The 24,569-nt window shown below is 43.3% G+C and overlaps 1 protein-coding gene across 1 annotated transcript in view; it reads right to left on the reverse strand.

The window, feature by feature from the left end:
• The window catches only part of LOC121841300 (contactin-associated protein-like 2), a 92,943-nt gene extending 68,577 nt beyond the window's left edge, over nt 1–24,366 (reverse strand). The window contains exons 1-5 of the mRNA XM_042308454.1: nt 24,327–24,366; nt 16,971–16,973; nt 16,724–16,726; nt 16,625–16,627; nt 16,485–16,487 (exon numbers count right to left, since the gene is read on the reverse strand). Coding sequence (XP_042164388.1) covers nt 16,485–16,487; nt 16,625–16,627; nt 16,724–16,726; nt 16,971–16,973; nt 24,327–24,366 — 52 coding nt within the window. The remainder of the gene's footprint in view (nt 1–16,484; nt 16,488–16,624; nt 16,628–16,723; nt 16,727–16,970; nt 16,974–24,326) is intronic.
• Between the last annotated feature and the right edge of the window lie 203 nt (nt 24,367–24,569).

Genomic DNA, 24,569 nt, shown 5'->3' on the forward strand with positions numbered 1-24,569 from the left:
ACAGACACTGAAATCCTTTTGTTAACCCAACCTAGAATACCTCACAATCAAATGCCGACCACATGACCTCCCGAGATAATAATTTTCGGTCATCGTCACAGCCGTGTATATTCCCCCTCAAGCCGGTACCACAACAACTATCAAGGAACTACACTGGACTGTGCAAACTGGAAACCATGCATGTGACCCGTTTCAGAAAACTAGGTGTATGTCGCGGTTCACTTCACATGAGAGCCGTTTGAACGGAAACAATTTTTTGGAAGAAATGCCTTCTCGAACGTGTGAACTTTTATGTGCTTTAAAATCAAACTTTTAAGCCATCTGTAAAAACAAATAAAATCGTTAAATTACGAGCTTAGTTGGTTTAGCCACAGAAAAAGTCAGCAACCTTCCCCTTAGCCATGATTGGCTGAGATAATGAGTGAGATGGAACCGCCAAGAGATGAGTTTGGATTGGTCTGCCATATAGCACGCTTCTGTCTATTGGAGATGGTCTGTATGTCCAGGTAATCCTGTCTAATGTGGCTTTCTTAAAAACGTATAGTGTAGTAAAACTACATAAGTGTTACTATCCAGTTTCTGGAGGACCGAGTTTTGAAATCAGTGGAATTCGAGTATGATAGCTAAGGTTTTGGAGAAAACACCTGTCTCCAGATTACATATTCAAACTAAGGGCAACCATGGCATCTGACAGGAGACATGTCCAGCCATGTTGTATACAGGTAAGATAGTCTAGCTAGCTACATTTTCAGATATTACACATTTCTAATTATGACAGAAAGTGGTGTATGATCTTATATCTCAGAGCCATTTGCTTGACAAGTTATAGCCTAATGTTAGCTAGCTAACATTGAACCTGGTTGTTTAGCTACCTACAGACTCATACAGGGTAGTAACGTTATGAGTTGGGATTGTGGTTAATTGTTTACCTAGCTAGCTAACTAGCTTCATGTCTCAGCAAAAGACTCTCGTCTCTGTGCCAGATCGCAGAATAACTGAATTTACGAAAGCTCAACACCTGTTGAATACGGTCGCAAAAAAGCATAATTCAATTGTTGCCAGCAGCAAAGTTACAGTCACCAACGCTTCTGGATAACATGAAAACAGCCTAACCAGCTCTGCTAAGGCGAGTAAAATGTTCAGAGTGGGGTGTTATCTCATTTGTGTCTGGAAGTAGCTAGCAAGCTAGCCAATGTTAGCCAGTTAGCTTGGGTGCTTGACTGCCGTTGTGAGGGCAGAACATTCGCATCAACCCTACTCCTCGGCCAGAGCGTCCAGCGTTACGCTCTGAACACTCCGAGAGTAAAACGCTCTGAATTCACAAACGGACAATCTGACAGCACAGTTGCAGTCACCAACGCTCTGGATAACATAACAGCCTAACCATCTCTACTAGGGCGAGTAATGTTCAGTTAGCTGTTCTCTAATTTGTGTCTGGAAGTAGCTAGCAAATTAGCTTGGGTACTTGACTGCTGTTGTTAGTACAGAACACTCAGATCAACCTTTAAAAGATGGGTGGGGTTATAGCTTAAGAGGGTGTGAATGATGTTGAATGGGTGTAGACAAAGAAGGGCTCTCCAGAAGTAGAACCAAAACATTGAAAGGCCATTTTCTCAAGTGAGTTTACAAGTTTATCAACTTTAAAAGCAAAATGACTTTCCCATTGTTCCTCAACTGTAGTGCATGATACATAGTGTTGTAGCTCTGAATCTCTACTTCTACCCAATGTAAAAAACACCATTTCAAATGACCAATTTGAGCCGGTCGGTCACATATCTTGAGGCCGCATTTATTGTCGCTGGGGACTTTAATAAAGGAAATCTGAGGAAACGCTACTGAAGTTTTATCAGCACATTGTCTGAGGCACTCGCAAATCAAAAACTCTCGACCATTGCTACAAGGCCCTCCCTCACCCTCCCTTCGGCAAATCAGATCATACCTCCATCCTGCTCCTCCCTTTCTATAGGCAGAAACTCAAACAGGAAGTACCGTGGTAAGGATTGTTCAACGCTGGTCTGTCCAATCGTAATCCATGCTTGGATTGTTTTGATCACGTGACTGGGATATTTTCCGGGTTGCCTCTGAGAATAACATGGAAGTATACATTGACAGGGTGTCTGAGCTCATCAGGAAATGTATAGGAGATGTTGTTCCCACTGTGATGCACAAAATTGAAAGCGCAAACCACCGCATTTGACCACAGCAAGGTGACTGGAGATATGGTTGAGTACAAACAGTCCAGTTATGCCCTTCGTAAAGCAATCAAACAGGCAAAACATCAGCACAGGGACAAATTAGAGTTTCAATTCAACGTCTCAGACACGAGACATATGTGGCAGGGACTCCAGGCAATCACAGATTATAAAGGGAAAACCAGCCAAGTCGCGGACACTGACGTCTTGATCCCGGACAAGCTAAACACTGTTACAACTTCTAACAGTGGTGAGTGGAGGAGTCAAGCGCAGAGAGCAGGTAATTCAGTTCGTGGATATTTTATTCCATAGACAGTGGAGCCACGGACATGCAAAACACCAGGGTGCATGAAACAACCCGTCCCAAAATACAACGGACTAAACCTGTCCGGAAAAATACTGATAACACTCATACACCAGATAACAGGGAAACAAGCCCGCACTAATACCCAGCGGGCCTAGTGCCCTTAAATAGCCTACAAACAACACTAACTCAAAACAGGTGTACCCAATTACCCAATAAACAAAAACAAACGGAAAGGGAATTGATGGCAGCTAATAGGCCGGCGACGACGACCGCCGAGCGCCGCCCGAACAGGAAGAGGCACCATCTTCGGCGAGATTCGTGACAAACACCTTCTTCACCTGCTTCAAGGAAAACACAGTGCCGACGACGCGGGCCACCAACGCTCCCGTGGACTGTGAGCTCTCGTTCTCCGTGGCCGACGTAAGATATTTAAGCGTGTTAACCCTGGCAAGGCTGCCAGCCCAGACAGTAACCATAGCGGCGTCCTCAGAGCATGCGCAGACCAGCTGGCTGGAGTGTTTATGGACATATTCAATCTCTCCCTATCCCAGTCTGCTGTCCCCACTTGCTTCAAGATGTCCACCATTATTCCTGTGCCCAAGAAAGTGAAGGTAACTGAACTAAATGAATATCGCCCCGTAGCACTCACTACTGTCATCATGAAGTGCTTTGACAGGCTAATTAAGGATTATATTACCACCACCTTACCCGACACCATAGACCCACTGCAATTTGCATACCGCCCCATTAGATTCACGGATGACGCAATCGCCATCACACTGCCCTACCCCATCTGGACAAGAGGAATACCTATGTAAGAATGCTGTTCATTGCACACCCAATTGCATCTGTGGTAACCAATCAGGAGATGTCGCAGTCATCGCAGACAGAATTTAAAATAAGCATTTATGCAAGTACAGGTTAGAGGGGTGGGCTTCCTCACTTAAAACAGTATTATAGGGCTGCTAATCAGAACATTGTGTCTTTCTGGAGGGAATGTTTACCTGGGATGCAACAGAATGATATGCCTTCATGGCTTTTGATTGAGCAGGCCTCCTAGCAACATTTCTCACTCCCTACACTTGCCCAGCATATGTGGAAAAAGCCACTTATGACTCTAATCCAGTCATTTGTCACACTCTTAGGATCTGGAAACAGATGAGGTATTTACTTAACATTTTCACAGTATACATCGACAACCCAATTTGCCTGAATCATGCTTTCTACCCTGCATTTGGATGATATGCTGTTTTCACAGTGGAGAAAGAAGGGGCTCACAACAATCAATAATTTATACATTGATGGTCATTTACAGTAGCTTCATTTCAACAATTACAGGGTAAGTTTAACATGCCAACAACACATTTTTTCAGATACCTCCAAATCAGGAATTTCTCAAGGACACATATCCCACAGAATGGCATTAAGCCAAATAGTCCTACATTAGATAGCTTGATCCTTGTCAAACCCCATTCAAAAGGGTCGGTCTCTAGACTGTATGATGTGCTATAGGCCCATATAGAGGTATCCACAGACACCATTAAAAGGGCTTGGGAACAAGAACTTGGGTCAGAAATCTCAGATGAGGACTTGGTAGAAGCTCTCAGGAATATAAACCACAGTTCAGTGAATGCCAGACACAACCTTGTACAGTTTAAGGTGATACACAGGTTACATTACTCAAAAGTAAAACTGCATAAAATATTCCCGGACACCTCACCACTGTGTGGGAGGTGCAAGCAGGATGAGGGGACGATGACCCACTTATTCTGGACATGTCCTAAGTTACATGTTTACTGGGCTCTCCTCTTTGATGACTTATCTAAAGCCTTCGATAGAGTTCTAGCCCCAGACCCATTGATTGCTCTGTTTGGTACAGTTGATGGGAATAACCAGGAAGTGAAGGCTGTCTCTCTTTGTACTCTATTAGCCAAAAGGCTCATATTACAATTGTGGAAATTGGAGACTGTACCTACCTTTGAAATGTGGTTACGAGATGTAGGGAATGTAATACATATGGAAAAGATTCGATACAATACCTCCAATAGAAGTCCAATGTTTTACAAAATATGGCAGCCGATAACTGGATAAATGGTCTAGTCCCGCTTCATAACTGGGTTGACGATCTGCTGCTACTCTGTGCTGTACTCCACTCAATATTTATATTTGGCTTAACTACACTGCATGTAATGACTATATGCTGTCTTCGTATACATGTACCACGTAATAAGACTTTGTTATTTATTATTTTTGTGTGTGAGTTAAGTGTTGTTTAGTCCTCTAAATGTGCCATCCCATGCAACAGTACAATGAATGTCAATGTTTGTATCTCTGTCTTTCATTATTTATTTTTATTGGAAAATAGTCAACAAATTATTTAAAAAATGAAATGCTGTTCATTGACTAGAGCTCAGCTTTCAACACCATAGTGCCCTCCAAGCTCATCATTAAGCTCAGGGCCCTGGGTTTGAACCCAGAGGTGGTTGCCCACTTTACCGAGGTGGTAAAGGTAGGCAACAGCACCTTGTGCTCCCTGTTCACCCATGGCTGCATGGCCACGCACATCTCCAACTTGATCATCAAGTTTGCAGACGACATAACAGTGGGTAGGCTTGATGACCAACAATGACGAGACAGTTAAGTAATAATATGGGGATGAGGTAGTCGGATGTGCTATTTACAGATTGGCTGTGTACAGGTACAGTGATCGGTAAGCTGCTCGGACAGCTGATGCTTAAAGTTAGAGAAGGAGATATAAGTCTCCAGTTTCAGTGATTTTTGCAATTTGTTCCAGTTATTGGCAGCAGAGAATTGGAAGGAAAGGAGGATGAATTTCACTTCAGCAGTGATAAATTCATTAATATCTTTGAGGAAAAGATCATGATCATTAGAAAGCAAATTACGGACTCCTCTTTAAATCTGCTTATTGCTCCAAAGCTCAGTTGTCCTGAGTCTGCACAACTCTGCCAGGACCTAGGATCAAGAGAGACACTGAAGTTTTTTAGTAATATTTCTCTTGACACATTGATGAAAATAATCAATGCCTCTAAACCTTCAAGCTGCATACTGGACCCTATTCCAACTAAACTACTGAGAGCTGCTTCCTGTGCTTGGCCCTCCTATGTTGAACATAATAAATGGCTCTCTATACACCGGATGTGTACCAAACTCACTAAAAGTGGCAGTAATAAAGCCTCTCTTGAAAAAGCCAAACCTTGACCCAGAAAATATAAAAAACTATCAGCCTATATCGAATCTCTCATTCCTCACAAAATAAAAATAAAAAAGCTGTTGTGCAGCAACTCACTGCCTTCCTGAAGGCAAACAATGTATACGAAACGCTTCAGTCTGCTTTTAGACCCCTTCATAGCACTGAGACTGCACTTGTGAAGGTGGCAAATTACCTTTTAATGGCGTCAGACCGAGGCTCTGCATCTGTCCTCGTGCTCCTAGACCTTAGTGCTGCTTTTGATACCATCGATCACCACATTCTTTTGGAGAGATTGGAAACCCAAATTGGTCTCCACGGACAAGTTCTGGCTGGTTTAGATCTTCTGTTGAATCTAACAATTAATCTTGATGGTTGTACAGTCATCTCAAATAAAATTGTGAAGAACCTCTGTGTTACTCTAGGCCCTGATCTCTCTTTTGACAAACATATCAAGACTGTTTCAAGGATAGCTTTTTTTCTCCTGTCTTATCTGGTGTCCTGTGTGAATTTAAGTATGCTTTCTCTAATTCTCTCTTTGTTTTTCTCTTTCTTTCTCTCTTTCTCTCTTTCTTTCTCTCTCTCTCTCGGAGGACCTGAGCCCTAGGACCATGCCTCAGGACTACCTGGCCTGATAACTCCTTGCTATCCCGAGTCCACCTGGCCGTGCTGCTGCTCCAGTTTCAACTGTTTTGCCTGCGGCTGTGGAACCCTGACCTGTTCACCGGACGTGCTAACTGTCCCAGACCTGCTGTTTTCAACTCTCTAGAGACAGCGGGAGCAGTAGAGATACTCTTAATGATCGGCTATGAAAAGCCAACTGACATTTACTCCTGAGGGGCTGACCTGTTGCACCCTCGACAACCACAGTGATTATTATTATTTGACACTGCTGGTCATCTATGAACATTTGAACATCTTGGCTATGTTCTGTTATAATCTCCACCCGGCACAGTCAGGACTGGCCACCCCTCATAGCCTGGTTCCTCTCTAGGTTTCCTCCAAGGTTCTGGCCTTTCTAGGGTGTTTTTCCTAGGCACCGTGCTTCTACACCTGCATTGCTTGCTGTTTGGGGTTTTAGGCTGGGTTTCTGTACAGCACTTTGAGACATCAGCTGATGTATGAAGGGTTTTATAAATATATGTGATTGATTTGATTGAAACGCGGCCAAAGGAAGAGTTGGCTTCGGGGATGACCAGTGAAATATACCTGCTGGAGCGCCATGCTACGCGTGGGTGTTGCTATGGTGACCAGTGAGCTGAGATAAGGTGGGGCTTTACCTAGCATAGACCCATAGATGACCTGGAGCCAGAGGGTTTGGCGATGAATATGTAGTGGGGGCCAGCAAACGAGAGCATACATGTCACAGTGGTGGGTAGTATATGGGGCTTTGGTGACAAAACAGATGGCACTATGATAGACTAGCTTCAATTTGCTGAGTAGAGTGTTGGAGGCTATTTTGTAAATGACATCGCCGAAGTCAAGGACCAGTAGAATAGTCAGTTTTACGAGGGTATGTTTTGCAGCATGAGTGAAGGAGGCTTTGTTGCTAAATTTAATTTTGGAATGTTGTTGTTGTCCACATATTCTAAGTCAGAACCGTCCAGAGTAGTGATGCTAGTCGGGAGGGAGGGTGCGGGCAGCAATCGGTTGAGGAGCCTGCACTTAGTTTTACTTGTGACCAATAAAATGTGACATGATATGATTTACACACACACACACAAACACACACACACACACACACACGGTTTGGTATATGTTCAGTGTGTGTTGGTGTTAGAGGGAGCGACAGATCCTTTCCGTTGTAACATTGACAAGTTCCCTGCCCCATGCAGAGAAGAGCAAGATGGTGTGTCTCCTTTCATCCAGACAGAGAGAGATGGAGGAAGAGAGAATGAGTGGGTGGATGGAGTAGAAAGAGGAGGAGGGAAGGAGAGAGGAGAGGAGGAGGGAAGGAGAGAGGGGAAAATTAGACAGCTGATATATAGGAGAAGGGGGAGGAGTAGGAGGGGGAGGTGTAGGAAGAGGGGAGGAGGGGGCATAGGAAGAGGGGGAGGGAAGGAGAGAGGAGAAAACGAGATAGCTGCTATGAAGGAGAAGGGGGAGGAGGAGAAAGAGGAGGGGGAGGAGGGGAACGAGGAGGGTGGAGGAAGAGGAGGAGGATGAGGAATAGGGGGAGTAGGAGGAGGAAGAAGAGGGGAGGAGGAGGGGGGAGGAGGGTGAAGGAGTAGGAAGAGGGGGAGGAGTAGGAAGAGGAGGAGGAGGAGGGTAGAGGAGTAGGAAGAGGAGGAGGATGAGGAAGAGGGGGAAGGAGGAGGAAGAAGAGGGGGAGGAGGAGGGGGAGGAGGGTGGAGGAGTAGGAAGAGGAGGAGGATGAGGAAGAGGGGGAGAAGGAGGAGGAAGAAGAGGGGGAGGAGGAGGGGGAGGAGGGTGGAGGAGTAGGAAGAGGAGGAGGATGAGGAAGAGGGGGAAGGAGGAGGAAGAAGAGGGGGAGGAGGAGGGGGAGGGTGGAGGAGTAGGAAGAGGAGGAGGATGAGGAAGAGGGGGAGAAGGAAGAAGAGGGGGAGGAGGAGGGGGAGGAGGGTGGAGGAGTAGGAAGAGGAGGAGGGTGAGGAAGAGGGGGAGAAGGAGGAGCAAGAAGAGGGGGAGGAGGAGGGCGAGGATGGTGAAGGAGTAGGAAGAAGGGGAGGAGGAGGGTAGAGGAGGGGGAGGAGGAGGATGAAAAGTTATATCTAGTCAGTCACTCCATGGTTGTTTCCCAGTCATGTACCTACAGTTGAAGTCTGAAGTTTACATACACTTAAGTTGGAGTCATTAAAACTCGTGTTTCAACAACTCCACAAATTTCTTGTTAACAAACTATAGTTTTGGCAAGTCGGTTAGGACATCTACTTTGTGCATGACACAAGTAATTTTTCCAACAATTGTTTACAGACAGATTATTTCACTTATAATTCACTGTATCACAATTCCAGTGCGTCATAAGTTTACATACACTAAGTTAACTGTGCCTTTAAACAGCTTGGAAAATTCCAGAAAATTATGTCATGGCTTTAGAAGCTTCTGATAGGCTAATTGACATAATTTGAATCAATTGGAGGTGTACCTGTGGATGTATTTCAAGGCCTACCTTCAAACTCAGTGCCTCATTGCTTGACATCATGAGAAAATCAAAAGAAATCAGCCAAGACCTCAGAAAAAAAGTTGTAGACCTCCACAAGTCGGGTTCATCCTTGGGAGCAATTTCCAAACGCCTGAAGGTACCACATTCATCTGTACAAACAATAGTACGCAAGTATAAACACCATGGGACCGCGCAGCCGTCAAACCGCTCAGGAAGGAGACGCGTTATGTCTCCTAGAGATTAACGTACTTTGGTGCGAAAGGTGCAAATCAATCCCAGAACAACAGCAAAGGACCTTGTGAAGATGCTGGAGGAAACAGGTACAAAAGTATCTATTTCCACAATAAAACGAGTCCTATATCGACATAACCTGAAAGGCAGCACAGCAGGGAAGAAACCACTGCTCCAAAACCGCCATTAAAAAACCAGACTACGGTTTGCAACATACTTTTTTGGAGAAATGTCCTTTGGTCTGATTAAATAAATATATGTTTGGAAGCTTGCAAGCCGAAGAACACCATCCCGACCGTGAAGCACAGGGGTGGCAGAATCATGTTGTGGGGGTGCTTTGTTGCAGGAGGGACTGGTGCACTTAGCAAAATAGATGGCTTCATGAGGTAGGAAAATTATGTGGATATATTGAAGCAATATCTCAAGACATCAGTCAGGAAGTTAAAGCTTGGTCGCAAATGGGTCTTCCAAATGGACAATGATCCCAAGCACCCTTCCAAAGTTGTGGCAAACTGGCTTAAGGACAACAAAGTCAATGTATTGGAGTGGCCATCACACAGCCCTGACCTCAATCCTATTGAAAATTTGTAGAAAGAACTGAAGCGTGTGCGAGCAAGGAGGCCTAACATGAGTCCAGGTCTGTCACATTGTTAATAAATCAAATCGAACCGAATTTTATTGGTTTGCATACACATATTTAGCAGATGCTATTGCAGGGGTACCAAATGCTTGTGTTCCTCGATAAAAAAAATAAAAACCTTTTAGAATAAGACTAAAGTAACAAAATGTGGAAAAAGTCAAGGGGTCTGAATACTTTCTGAATGCACTGTATGCTATTCTATCTGCATTTTCTTCAGAGACACTACATTGTCTATCCACATACTGTCCATATTGTCTACACATCCCAGTAGATATATCATCTGGACTCTGACATTGCTCGTCCTAATATTTATTTTATTCAATTTATTTATATATTATTTTAGATTAGTGTGTATTGTAGTGTATTGTTAGATATTACTGCGCTGTTCGGGTCTTGGAACACAAGCATTTATCTACATCCACAATCACATATTCTAAATATGTGTATGCAACCAATAAAATGTGATATGATGTGATTTATACACACACACTCACTTTTACACACACTTACTGTACACACACACACACACACACACACACACACACACACACACACACACACACACACACACACACACACACACACACACACACAAACACACAAACACACACACACACAAACACACACACACACACACACACACACACACACACACACACACACACACACACAAACACACAAACACACACACACACACACACACACACACACACACACACACACACACACACACACACACTCACTTTTACACACACACACACACACACACACACACACACACACACACACACACACACACACACACACACACACACACACACACACACACACACACGGTTTGGTATATGTTCAGTGTGTGTTGGTGTTAGAGGGAGCGACAGGTCCTTTCCTTTGTAACATTGACAAGTTCCCTGCCCCATGCAGAGAAGAGCAAGATGGTGTGTCTCCTTTCATCCAGACAGAGAGAGATGGAGGAAGAGAGAATGAGTGGGTGGATGGAGTAGAAAGAGGAGGAGGGAAGGAGAGAGGAGAGGAGGAGGGAAGGAGAGAGGAGAGGAGGAGGGAAGGAGAGAGGAGAGGAGGAGGAGGGAAGGAGAGCGGGAGAAGAGGAGGGAAGGAGAGAGGAAGAAGAGGAGGAGGGAAGGAGAGAGGGAGAAAATGAGATAGCTGCTATGAAGAAGGATGAGGAGGGGGAGGAGGGGGAGGAGGAGGAAGAGGAGGTGGGGGAGGAGAGAGTAGGGAAGGAGAGTGGAGAAAATGAGACAGCTGCTATGAAGGAGGAGGAGGAGGAAGAGGGGGAAGAGGAGGAGGAAGAAAGGAAGGAGAGAGGGAGACAGTGAGAGCTGCTATGAAGGAGGATGGGGAGGTGGAGGAGGGGGAGGAGGAGGCGGGAAGAGGAGGAGGAAAGGAGAGAGGATAAAATGAGATTGCTGCTATGAAGGTGGTTATGACTACATCTCCTAAATCAGCATTGGTCCTTCGGTCAGGTGTGTTTGGTCTCAGGAGGCCAATGAGATGGATAGTCCAATAACACATCTATCCCATGTCTTTCAGAGTGTTAATAACATGAGTCTAGGTCTGTCAGAGTGTTACTAACATGAGTCTAGGTCTGTCAGAGTGTTACTAACATGAGTCCAGGTCTGTCAGAGTGTTAATAACATGAGTCTAGGTCTGTCACAATGCTAATAAATCAAATCAAGTCAAATTGTATTGGCTTGCATACACATATTTAGCAGTTGGAGTATATGGAGTATATATAAGGACAAGGACATTTCTAAATTACCCCAAACTTTTGAACGGTAGTCTATATATATATATATATATATATACTACCGTTCAAAAGTTTGGGGTAATTTAGAAATGTCCTTGTTTTTCAAAGAAAAGCATATTTTTTGACCATTAAAATAACATAAAATTGATCACAGTGTAGACATTGTGTTACGGTTTTCTTCGGGTGAAAGAGAGTCGGACCAAAATGCAGCGTGGTTAATACGATACATCTTTAATGAAGGAAAAAACGAACAATACAAAAACAACAAATGGAACGTGAAAACCTAATTACAGCCTATCTGGTGACAACTAACACAAAGACAGGAACAATCACCCACGAAACACTCAAAGAATATGGCTGCCTAAATATGGTTCCCAATCAGAGACAACGAGAATCACCTGCCTCTGATTGAGAACCGCCTCAGGCAACCATAGACTATGCTAGAAAACCCCACTAAGCCACAATCCCAAAACCTACGAAAAACCCCCATACATAAACACACCACTAAATAAACCCATGTCACACCCTGGCCTGACCAAATAAATAAAGAAAACACAAAATACTAAGACCAGGGCGTGACACATTGTTAATGTTATAAATGACAGTATATTTTAGCTGGAAACGGCAGATTTTTGATGGAATATCTACATTGGTGTAGAGAGGCTAATTGGTCATTAAAAAACCCTTTTGCAATTATGTTAGCACAGCTGAATACTGTTGTTCTGATTACAGAAGCAATAAAACTGGCCTTCTTTAGACTAGTTGAGTATCTGGAGCATCAGCATTTATGGGTTCGATTACATGCTCAAAATGGCCAGAAACAAAGACCTTTCTTCTGAAACGTGTCAGTCTATTCTTGTTCTGAGAAATGAAGGCTACTCCATGCAAGAAAGAAAGTGATCAAGTGTTTTATAAGAGCGAGTACTACAGTCAATGTGATGGTAAAACTTTGGTTTAGTTTTCCTCAGATTTGCTTTATTGAAGTCCCCAGCTACAATAAATGCGGCCTCAGGCTATGCGGTTTCCAGTTTGCACAAAGTCTAATGTCGTTCCTTGAGAGCTGTCGTGGTATTGGCTTGAGGGGGAATATACACGGCTGTGACGATGACTGAATATAGTTCTCTCAGGAGGTAATGCGGTCGGCATTTGATTGTGAGGTATTCTAGGTTGGGTTAACAAAAGGATTTCAGTTTCTGTATGTTACCACAATCACACCATGATTAGTTAATCATGAAACATACACCTCTGCCTTTCCTTTTCCTGTTGAGCTCTTTATTCCTGTCAGCGCAATGTACTGAGAACCCAGCTGGTTGTATGGACGGGGACAGTACGGGGACGGGGACATCTGGAGAGAGCCATGATTCCGTGAAACAGAGTATGTTACAATCCCTGATGTCTCTCTGGAAGGAGATCCTCGCCCTGAGCTTGTCTACTTTATTGTTCGACAACTGAACGTTAGCGAGTAATATAGCTGTAATATAGTAATATGCCAGTTACCGCTGCTCTGATAACCAAAAGTTAAGTATTGACTGTATGTAATAACTCAAAAAACATTGTGAGCTAATAATGTGAGAAATAAATATATACATTCTGCAAAGTTGCTTAGGAGCCAGGAACCAGGCGATCATTTCTATCGGCGCCATCTTGTAATCAACATCTTGCGCTCCAATTCAACAGCAGTTTTCTTTGATTCAACTGAACAACCATAGTCAGTGAAGTGTGAAAGAAGTGAGACAGTTGATTAATATTACAATTAGTTCAATCTGAAACAATTTTACAGCAAAAGAGGTCAACATGACTTGACCTGATATTTTACCTCTGGTAGGAGCTCTGTAACACTCCTTTAATTCTCTCTTTATTTTGTTCTCTAGCCCTCTATCTCTGTTCCCTCATTCATTAATACAAGGAGAGGAAGGAAGCCTGAGGGTGGTCTCACAGAGAGCTAAGCCATGGCACTGCCGCTAATTTACAAAATTACACACACTTTACCTCTCCCTCTCTCTCTGTCTCTCTCACCCTCTTTCTTGATGCCTCTCTCTCTTTCCCTGTTTCTCTTTTCTTTCTCCATCTTTTCTCTCTCCCTCTCTCTCTTTTTCTCTAATTATCAGGGTGCCTTCAGCATCTCTCACCGTGACAGAACTAATGAGGGGACAACTTTGATGACAATGTGTATGTATGTGTGTGTGTGTGTGAGAGTGTGTGCGAGTGTGTGTGTGTGTGTCTGTGTGTCTGTGTGTGTGTGTGTGTGTGTGTGTGTGTGTGTGTGTGTGTGTGCGAGAGAGAGAGAGTGTGTAAGTGTGTGATAGTTGCTATCTGATGTGTCTCAAGGTGCAGCATTACCGAGCCTGCCATTGTATAAGCCAAGAGTTTCTCTCTCTCCATCCCTCCTCTCTCTCTCTCTCTCTCTCTCTCTCTCTCTCTCTCTCTCCTCTCTCTCTCTCTCTCTCTCTCTCTCTCTCTCTCTCTCTCTCTCTCTCTCTCTCTCTCTCTCTCTCTCTCTCTCTCTCTCTCTCTCTCTCTCTCTCTCTCTCTCTCTCTCTCTCTCTCTCTCTCTCTCTCTCTCTCTCTCTCTCTCTCTCTCTCTCTCTCTCTCCCTCTCAATTCAATTCAATTACATTTCAACTCAATTTAAAGGTTTCATTGGCATGGAAAACATATGCTAAGTGAAGTAGATAATAAACAACAGTGACATAAACAATACAAATGAACAGTAAACATTTCACTCCCAGAAGTTCCAACAGAAAAAAGTATTATTCTGATAATACTTAAAAATATAATGTCTATATACAGTGTTGTAACGATGTGCAAATAGTTAAAGTACAAAAGGGAATATAAATGAACAAATCTGGGTTGTATTTACAATGGTGTTTGTTCTTCAATGGTTGCACTTTTCTTGTTGCAACAGGTCACAAATCTTGCTGCTGTGATGTCACACTGTGGTATTTCACCCAGTAGATATGGGAGTTTATAAAAATCGGCTTTGTTTTCTAATTCTTTGTGGATCTGTGTAATCTGAGGGAAATATGTGCCTCTAATATGGTCATACATTTGGAAGGATGTTAGGAAGTGCAGCTCCGTTTCCACCTCATTTTGTGAGCAGTGAGCACATAGCCTGTCTTCTCTTGAGAGCCAGGTCTGCCTACGGCGGCCTTTCTCAATAGCAAGGCTATGCTCACTGAGTCTGTACTTGGTCAAAGCTTTCTTTAAGATTGGGTCAGTCACAGTGGTCAGGTATTCTGCCATTCTAGTTTCTCTGTTTTTTTGTTCATTCTTTCCAATGTGTCAAGAAATTCTCTTTTTGTTTTCGTATGACTTGGTTGGGTCTAATTGTGTTGCTTTCCTGGGGCTCTGTGGGGTCTGATTGTCTTTGTGAACAGAGCCCCAGGACCAGCTTGCTTAGGAGACTCTTCTCCAGGATAATCTCACTGTAGGTGATGGCTTTGTTATGGAAGGTTTGGGAGTCGCTTCCTTTTAGGTAGTTGTAGTATTTAGTGTCTCTATTCTGGATTTTGATAATTAGCAGGTATCAACCTAATTCTGCTCTGCATGCATTATTTGGTGTTTTATGTTGTACACAGAGGATATTTTTGCAGAATTCTGCAGAGTCTCAATTTGGTGTTTGTCCCATTTTGTGAATTCTTGGCTGGTGAGCATACCCCAGACCTCACAACCATAAAGGGCAATGGGTTCTATAACTGATTCAAGTATTTTTTGCCAGATTCTAATTGGTATGTCTAATTGTATGTTCCTTTTGATGGCATAGAAGACCCTTCTTGGCTTGCCTCTCAGATTGTTCACAGCTTTGTTGAAGTTACATGTGGCGCTGATGTTCAGGCAGAGGTATGTATAGTTTTTTGTGTGCTCTAAGGCAATGGTGTCTAGATGGAATATGTATTTGTGGTCCTGGCGAATGGACCTTTTTCGGAACACCATTATTTTGGTCTTAATGAGATTTACTGTCAGGGCCCAGGTCTGATAGTATCTGTACAGAAGATCTAGGTGCTGCTGTAGGCCCTCCTTGGTTGGTGACAGAAGCACCAGAACATCAGCAAACAGTAGATTGTATGTAATTGATGTAATTGGAGAATCCAGTGGGTTCTGATAGTCTTTAACAGTTGATTCTAAGATTTGTATTTGATCATGTATATGTTGTTGCTGTTTGTTCTTTCTTAAAGAGTCAAAAAGATTAGAGAAGTGGTTTATACACACATCTCCATTTTGGATAGATAACTTTGATAATTTTCCCAGAAGTGGTTAGATTCCATGGATTCTTCACTTACATTGAGCTCATTTCTGACGTGCTGCTCCTTCTTTTTCCGTAGTGTATTTCTGTATTGTTTTAGTGCTTCACCATAGTGAAGGCGTAGGCTCAGGTTTTCTGGGTTTCTGTTTTTGGTTGGATCAGTTTCTCAATTTCTATCTTAGGTTTTTGCATTCTTCATCAAACCATTTGTCATTGTCGTTAATTTTCTTTGTTTTTTCTTTGACATTTTATATTTGATAGGGAAGGTGAGAGGTCAAATATACTGTTTAGGTTTTCTACTGCCAAGTTCACACCTTCACTATTTCTCTCTATGGATGCATCACACTGTTTGCCAGCAGGGCTTACCTACTGTCACAGTTGTTGTGTCAGCTTTTCAGTCATCAAACCGGACTCTGCACTCCCTCTTTCTCTCTATTTCTCCCTCTCCCTCTCTTCCTCTCCCTCTTTTCCTATACTCCCCTCTTCCATAACCAAAGATCAACATGATCAGACTGTTACAGCCCCAATCAGTCCCCTCAGTCCTGTCCTTCTAACTTTCTTTCCTTCCTTCCTTTCTTCCTTTCTTCCTTCCTTCTCATCCCTTGTTCACTTTGCATCCTCCTCTCTGCTCTTTACTCAAGGCTGGTAAAGACTTAAAGGAACAGATTGGGAAGTGCTCAATACGAGAGAGATTACAAACAAGAGAGACACTACTAACCCTCTGAGATTATAGAGACAAGAGGAGAGGAGAGGAGAGAGATTACTAACCCTCTGAGATTATAGAGACAAGGGGAGAGGAGAGGAGAGAGATTACTAATCATCTGAGATGTTAGAGACAAGAGGAGAGGAGAGCGAGATTACTGATCCTCTGAGATTATAGAGACAAGAGGAGAGGAGAGATTACTCACCCTCTGAGATGTTAGAGACAAGAGGAAAGGAGAGAGAGATTAATAACCCTCTGAGGTTATAGTGACAAGAGGAGAGGAGAGTAGAAAGAGATTACTAACCCTCTGAGATTATAGAGACACGAGGAGAGGAGAGGAGAGGAGAGATTACTGACCATCTGAGATTATAGAGACAATTGGAGAGGAGAGGAGAGAGAGATTACTAAACCTCTGAGATTATAGAGACAAGGGGAGAGGGAGAGAGACAGAGATTACTAACCCTTATATATTATAGTGACAAGAGGAGAGGAGAGAGAGATTACTAACCCTCTGAGATTATAGAGACAAGAGGAGAGGAGAGATTACTGACCATCTGAGATTATAGAGACAAGAGGAGAGGGAGAGGAGAGGGAGAGAGAGGAGAGGAGAGGAGAGGAGAGGAGAATGGAGAGGAGAGGAGAGGAGAGGAGAGCACAGTCTGGGGTCTGAGAGTTTGAGATGGAGAGGAGAGGATTACAGAGGAGAGAGAGAGAGAGAGAGGAGAGAGAGAGAGAAAGAGGAGAGGAGAGGAGAGGGGGGAATGAAAGACAGAGAGAGATGAGATGGAGGAAAATGGGAGGAAAATGAAAGGAAATGAAAGGCATGGAGTCGTAGGGGAGGGTGAAAGAAAAACAGTGGAGCGAGAGAGAATGAGAGTGTTGAATGAAAAGAAGAGGAGAGGGAGAATGGAAGAGGAGAGTTCTCAGAGGAAAAATACCATCTTGTTGTTGTACAGGAGCACAGTCTGGGGTCTGAGACCACACACCCCTATCGTTTGATCAAATCTTTAATATGGATCGGTCCGTTTCCTGGGAGATGGATTACATCGTCTCTCTTACTACTCCACTGTCTGAGAGAGAGAGAGAGAGAGAGAGAGACAAAAAGAGAGAAAGAGAAAGAAGACCAAAAGAGAGGGAAAGTAGGCCTATCCTGGAGAAATGCATCTCAGCACACTAACTAGATGCCCACAAAGCTTAACGAGAAAATAGAAAGATGGAGAGAAAAGGCTGCTTTCTAAATGAGTCATTTCAGGTAGTTAGTGTTTGTGTAGTGGGTGAGAGAGAGAGAGAGTTAGAGAGAGAGTGAGAGGAGAGAGAGACACAGAGAGAGAGAGAGAGAGAGAGAGACAGAGACAGAGAGAGAGAGAGAGAGAGAGAGAGAGAGAGAGAGAGAGAGAGAGAGACACAGAGAGAGAGATACAGAGACAGAGACAGAGAGAGAGAGAGAGAGAGAGAGAGAGAGAGAGAGAGAGAGAGAGAGAGAGACAGAAAAGGAGAGAGACAGACAGACGGACGGACGGACGGACGGACGGACAGACAGACGGACAGAGGGGGAGAGAAAGAATGAGATAGAGATAGAGAATACAAAAATATAATTACTTGGCACATTGGAAAGAATGAACAAAAAAACAGAGGAAACTACAATGCTATTTGGCCCTAAACAGAAAGTACACAGTGGCAGAATACCTGACCATGGTGACTGACCCAAACATACTCAGTGAGCATAGCCTTGCTATTGAGAAAGGCCGCTGTAGGCAACCCTGGCTCTCAAGAGAAGACAGGCTATGTGCACACCGCCCACAAAATTAGGTGGAAACTGAGCTGCACTTCCTAACCTCCTGTCCAACGTATGACCATATTAGAGACACATATTTCCCTCAGATTACACAGATCCACAAAGAATTCAAAAACAAACCCAATTTTGATCAACTCTCATATCTACTGGGTGAAATACCACAGTGTGCCATCACAGCAGCAAGATGTGTGACCTGTTTTCACAAGAAAAGGGCAACCAGTGTAGAACAAACACCATTGTAAATACAACCCATGTTTATGCTTATTTATTTTCCCTTTTGTACTTTAAACATTTTTACATTGTTATAACACTGTAAATATACATAATATTACATTTGTAATGTCTTTATTGTTTTGAAAAATGTTAGCTGTTAATTTGTATTGCTTATTTCACTTTTGTATATTATCTACCTCACTTGCTCTGGCAATGTTAACATATGTTTCCCAGGCCAATAAAGCCCCTTGAATTGAATTGAATTGAATTGAAAGTGAGAGGAGAAGAAAGAGAGAGAGGGAAAGAGAATGAAAGAGAATGAAAGAAAGAACAAGAGAAAGAGAGAGAAGACCAAAAGAGAGGGAAAGTAGGCCTATCCTGGAGAAATGCATCTCAGCACACTAACTAGACGCCCACAAAGCTTAACGAGAAAATGGAGAGATGGAGAGAAAAGGCTGCTTTCTAAATGAGTCATTTCAGGTAGTTAGTGTTTGTGTAGTGGGTGACTCAAGTCTAATCAAAGTAATTGTAGCTGAATGTTCTACAGCCTAACGATTACTGACAGGAGTTTTGTGTTAGTTTAGAGTCAAGGAACACACTGGAGACCTTGAATAAAGCAAAGTCTATAGTGTTAACAGAGAGAGAGAGAGAGAAAGAGAGAGAGAGAGAGAGAGAGAGAGGGAGTGAGAGAGAGAGAGAGAGAGAGAGAGAGAGAGGCAGAGAGAGAGAGAGAGAGAGAGAGAGAGACAGAGAGAGCGAGAGGGAGAGAGAGAGAGAGAGAGAGAGAGAGAGAGGCAGAGAGAGAGAGAGTAGAGAGAGAGAGAGAGTAGGAGAGAGAGAGAGAGAGAGAGAGGGGGAGAGAGAGAGTGAGAGAGAGAGAGACAGAGGCAGAGAGAGAGAGAGTAGAGAGAGAGAGAGAGAGAGTAGAGAGAGAGAGAGAGAGAGTAGAGAGAGAGAGAGAGAGAGAGTAGGAGAGAGAGAGAGAGAGTAGAGAGAGAGAGGCAGAGAGAGAGAGAGAGTAGAGAGAGAGCGAGAGAGAGAGCGAGAGAGAGAGTAGGAGAGAGAGAGAGTAGGAGACAGACAGACAGACAGACAGACAGACAGACAGACAGACAGACAGACAGACAGACAGACAGACAGACAGACAGACAGACAGACAGACAGACAGACAGACAGACAGACAGACAGACAGACAGACAGACATAATTGAATTGAATTGAGAGAGAGAGAGAGAGAGTAAAGGAGAGAGATAGACAGACAGACATAATTGAGAGAGAGAGAGAGAGAGAGAGTAAAGAGAGACAGACAGACAGACAGACAGACAGACAGACAGACAGACAGACAGACAGACAGACAGACAGACAGACAGACAGACAGACAGACAGACAGACAGACAGACAGACAGACAGACAGACATAATTGAATTGAATTGAGAGAGAGAGAGAGAGAGTAAAGGAGAGAGATAGACAGACAGACATAATTGAGAGAGAGAGAGAGAGAGAGAGTAAAGGAGACAGACAGACAGACAGACAGACAGACAGACAGACAGACAGACAGACAGACAGACAGACAGACAGACAGACAGACAGACAGACAGACAGACAGACAGACAGAATTGAGAGAGAGAGAGAGACAGAGAGAGAGGCAGAGAGAGAGAGAGTAGAGAGAGAGAGAGAGAGAGAGAGAGAGAGAGTAGGAGAGAGAGAGAGAGAGAGAGAGTAGCAATACAGTAGCAAAACAATACAGAAATACACTACGGAAAAAGAAGGAACAGCATGTCAGAAATCAGCTCAATGCAATTGAAGAATCCTTAGACTCTAACCACTTCTGGGAAAATTGGAAAACACTAAACAAACAACAACACGAAGAATTATCTATCCAAAATGGAGATGTATGGGTAAACCACTTCTCCAATCTTTTTGGCTCTATAACAAAGAATAAAGAGCAAAAACATATACATGATCAAATACAGATCTTAGAATCAACTATTAAAGACTACCAGAACCCACTGGATTCTCCAATTACATTGAATGAGTTACAGGACAAAATAAAAACCCTCCAACCCAAAAAGGCCTGTGGTGTTGATGGTATCCTCAATGAAATGATCAAATATACAGACAACAAATTCCAATTGGCTATACTAAAACTCTTTAACATCATACTTAGCTCTGGCATCTTCCCCAATATTTGGAACCAAGGACTGATCACCCCAATCCACAAAAGTGGAGACAAATTTGACCCCAATAACTACCGTGGAATATGTGTCAACAGTAACCTTGGGAAAATCCTCTGCATTATTATTAACAGCAGACTCGTACATTTCCTCAATGAAAACAATGTACTGAGCAAATGTCAAATTGGCTTTTTACCAAATTACCGTACAACAGACCATGTATTTACCCTGCGCACCCTAATTGACAACCAAACAAACCAAAACAAAGGCAAAGTCTTCTCATGCTTTGTTGATTTCAAAAAAGCCTTCGACTCAATCTGGCATGAGGGTCTGCTATACAAACTGATGGAAAGTGGTGTTGGGAGTAAAACATACGACATTATAAAATCCATGTACACAAACAACAAGTGTGCGGTTAAAATTGGCAAAAAACACACACATTTCTTCAAACAGGGTCGTGGGGTTAGACAGGGATGCAGCTTAAGCCCCACCCTCTTCAACATATATATCAACGAATTGGCGCGGGCACTAGAAGAGTCTGCAGCACCCGGCCTCCCCTGCTAGAATCCGAAGTCAAATGTCTGCTGTTTGCTGATGATCTGGTGCTTCTGTCACCAACCAAGGAGGGCCTACAGCAGCACCTAGATCTTATGCACAGATTCTGTCAGACCTGGGCCCTGACAGTAAATCTCAGTAAGACCAAGATAATGGTGTTCCAAAAAGGTCCAGTCACCAGGACCACAAATACAAATTCCATCTAGACACTGTTGCCCTAGAGCACACAAAAAACTATACATACCTTGGCCTAAACATCAGCACCACAGGTAACTTCCACAAAGCTGTGAACGATCTGAGAAACAAGGCAAGAAGGGCATTCTATGCCATCAAAAGAAACATAAATTTCAACATACCAATTAGGATTTGGCAAAAAATACTTGAATCAGTCATAGAGCCCATTGCCCTTTATGGTTGTGAGGTCTGGGGTCCGCTCACCAACCAAGACTTCACAAAATGGGACAAACACCAAATTGAGACTCTGCACGCAGAATTCTGCAAAAATATCCTCCGTGTACAACGTAGAACACCAAATAATGCATGCAGAGCAGAATTAGGCCGATACCCACTAATTATCAAAATCCAGAAAAGAGCTGTTAAATTCTACAACCACCTAAAAGGAAGCGATTCACAAACCTTCCATAACAAAGCCATCACCTACAGAGAGATGAACCTGGAGAAGAGTCCCTAAGCAAGCTGGTCCTGGGGCTCTGTTCACAAACACAAACACACACTACAGAGCCCCAGGACAGCAGCACAATTAGACCCAACCAAATCATGAGAAAACAAAAAGATAACTACTTAACACATTGGAAAGGATTAACAAAAAAACAGAGCAAACTAGAATGCTATTTGGCCCTACACAGAGAGTACACAGCGGCAGAATACCTGACCACTGTGACTGACCCAAAATTAAGGAAAGCCTTGACTATGTACAGACTCAGTGAGCATAGCCTTGCTATTGAGAAAGGCCGCCGTAGGCAGACATGGCTCTCAAGAGAAGACAGACTATGTGCTCACTGCCCACAAAATGAGGTGGAAACTGAGCTGCACTTCCTAACCTCCTGCCCAATGTATGACCATATTAGAGAGACATATTTCCCTCAGATTACACAGATCCACAAAGAATTCGAAAACAAATCCAATTTTGAAAAACTCCCATATCTACTGGGTGAAATTCCACAGTGTGCCATCACAGCAGCAAGATTTGTGACCTGTTGCCACGAGAAAAGGGCAACCAGTGAAGAACAAACACCATTGTAAATACACCCATATTTATGCTTATTTATTTTATCTTGTGTCCTTTAACCATTTGTACATTGTTAAAACACTGTATATATATATATAATATGACATTTGTAATGTCTTTACTGTTTTGAAACTTCTGTATGTGTAATGTTTACTGTTAATTTTTGTTGTTTTTCACTTTATATATTCACTTTGTATGTTGTCTACCTCACTTGCTTTGGCAATGTTAACACATGTTTCCCATGCCAATAAAGCCCTTGAATTGAATTGAATTGAATTGAATTGAGAGAGAGAGAGAGAGAGAGAGAGAGAGAGAGAGCGAGTAAAGGAGAGAGACAGACAGACAGACAGACAGACAGACAGACAGACAGACAGACAGAATTGAATTGAATTGAGAGAGAGAGAGAGAGTAAAGGAGACAGACAGACAGACAGACATTGAATTGAATTGAGAGAGAGAGAGAGTAAAGGAGACAGACAGACAGACAGACAGACAGACAGACAGACAGACAGACAGACAGACAGACAGACAGACAGACAGACAGACAGACAGACAGACAGACAGACAGACAGACAGACAGACAGACAGACATAATTGAATTGAATTGAGAGAGAGAGAGAGAGAGAGAGAGAGAGAGAGAGAGAGAGAGAGAGAGAGAGAGAGAGTAAAGGAGACAGACAGACAGACAGACAGACAGACAGACAGACAGACAGACAGACAGACAGACAGACAGACAGACAGACAGACAGACAGACAGACAGACAGACAGACAGACAGACAGACAGACAGACAGACAGACAGACAGACAGACAGACAGACAGACAGACAGAATTGAATTGAGAGAGAGAGATAACGTGTGAAAGACGGAAGCCCAGCACATAATGGGTTAAATACTGTAAGGCTTGTTTAACATGAATAGGATTGGAATTAGCGATAAAACCTTTCCATGTTATTCAGAAAGCACAGAGTGTAGCTGGCTTCTCAATGACACTCTCTACCTGAGCTCTGTGACAAACTAATCAATCAATTAATACACATTATACAAGAAACAACATTCCCTTGTACAACAAGACAGGAAACGTGTAGACTGATGGAAAAAACATGAGAAATGAATTCATCACATTTACCTTGGCCTGGATGGGAAAAACATAGAGCTTCATTCCTCAGTTAAAACTCAGTGTAGAGAAATGGTTTCAAAGCGTCCACTGCCAGCATGGCACCAATCAACGTTCAACAACTCAAACAAGTTCCCAGACCTTGACACCTTGACTTCAGTATATTTCTTGGCAAGTCAATGGAATAATCTATTGGGAAACATATAGAGTTAGCTTTACTGACTGACTAGCAGTCAGCAGCCATCGGGAGAACAGACATCATGTCATTACTGTAATATACACGGCTCTACGTCACTCTGTCTCTCCATCTGACCACAGCTTCTTGACTGATTGATTTTCTCCTGCAGAGCTCAAAGTAGTCATTAGATTACATTAATACCTCATTACATACGGCCCCTAGTGTGTGTGTGTGTGAATGTGTGTGAGTGTGTGTGTGTGTGTGTGTAAAGGTGTGTGTAAAGGTGTGTGTGTGTGTGTGTGTGTGTGTGTGTGTGTGTGTGTGTGTGTGTGTAAAGGTGTGTGTAAAGGTGTGTGTAAAGGTGTGTGTGTGTGTATGTGTGTGTAAAGGTGTGTGTAAAGGTGTGTGTGTGTGTGTGTGTGTAAAGGTGTGTGTGCATGGATTATCATATACATTCCCAACATGAACATCCTCCAACAGCCACATGCAGGTAGATTTTGGCATTGGAGGGTAAGATGTGCATTTCACCAGCCCACCCATTGTACCAGCCCTCCCATTATACCAGCCCTCCCATTTCACCAGCCCTCCCATTGTACCAGCCCTCCCATTTCACCAGCCCTCCCATTGTACCAGCCTTGTACCAGCCCTCCCATTGTACCAGCCCTCCCATTGTACCAGCCCTCCCATTGTACCAGCCCTCCCATTGTACCAGCCCTCCCATTTTACCCTCCCTCCCATTGTACCAGCCCTAAACTGTGTAGTGCTAAATATGGCTGCTAGAATCCTGACTAGAACCAAAACATTTGATCATATTACTCCAGTGCTAGCCTCCCTACACTGGCTTCCTGTCAAGGCAAGGGCTGATTTCAAGGT

Source organism: Oncorhynchus tshawytscha, linkage group LG29 (genome assembly GCF_018296145.1).
Source record: "Oncorhynchus tshawytscha isolate Ot180627B linkage group LG29, Otsh_v2.0, whole genome shotgun sequence".
In the NCBI taxonomy this organism is placed as follows: Eukaryota; Metazoa; Chordata; class Actinopteri; order Salmoniformes; family Salmonidae; genus Oncorhynchus; species Oncorhynchus tshawytscha.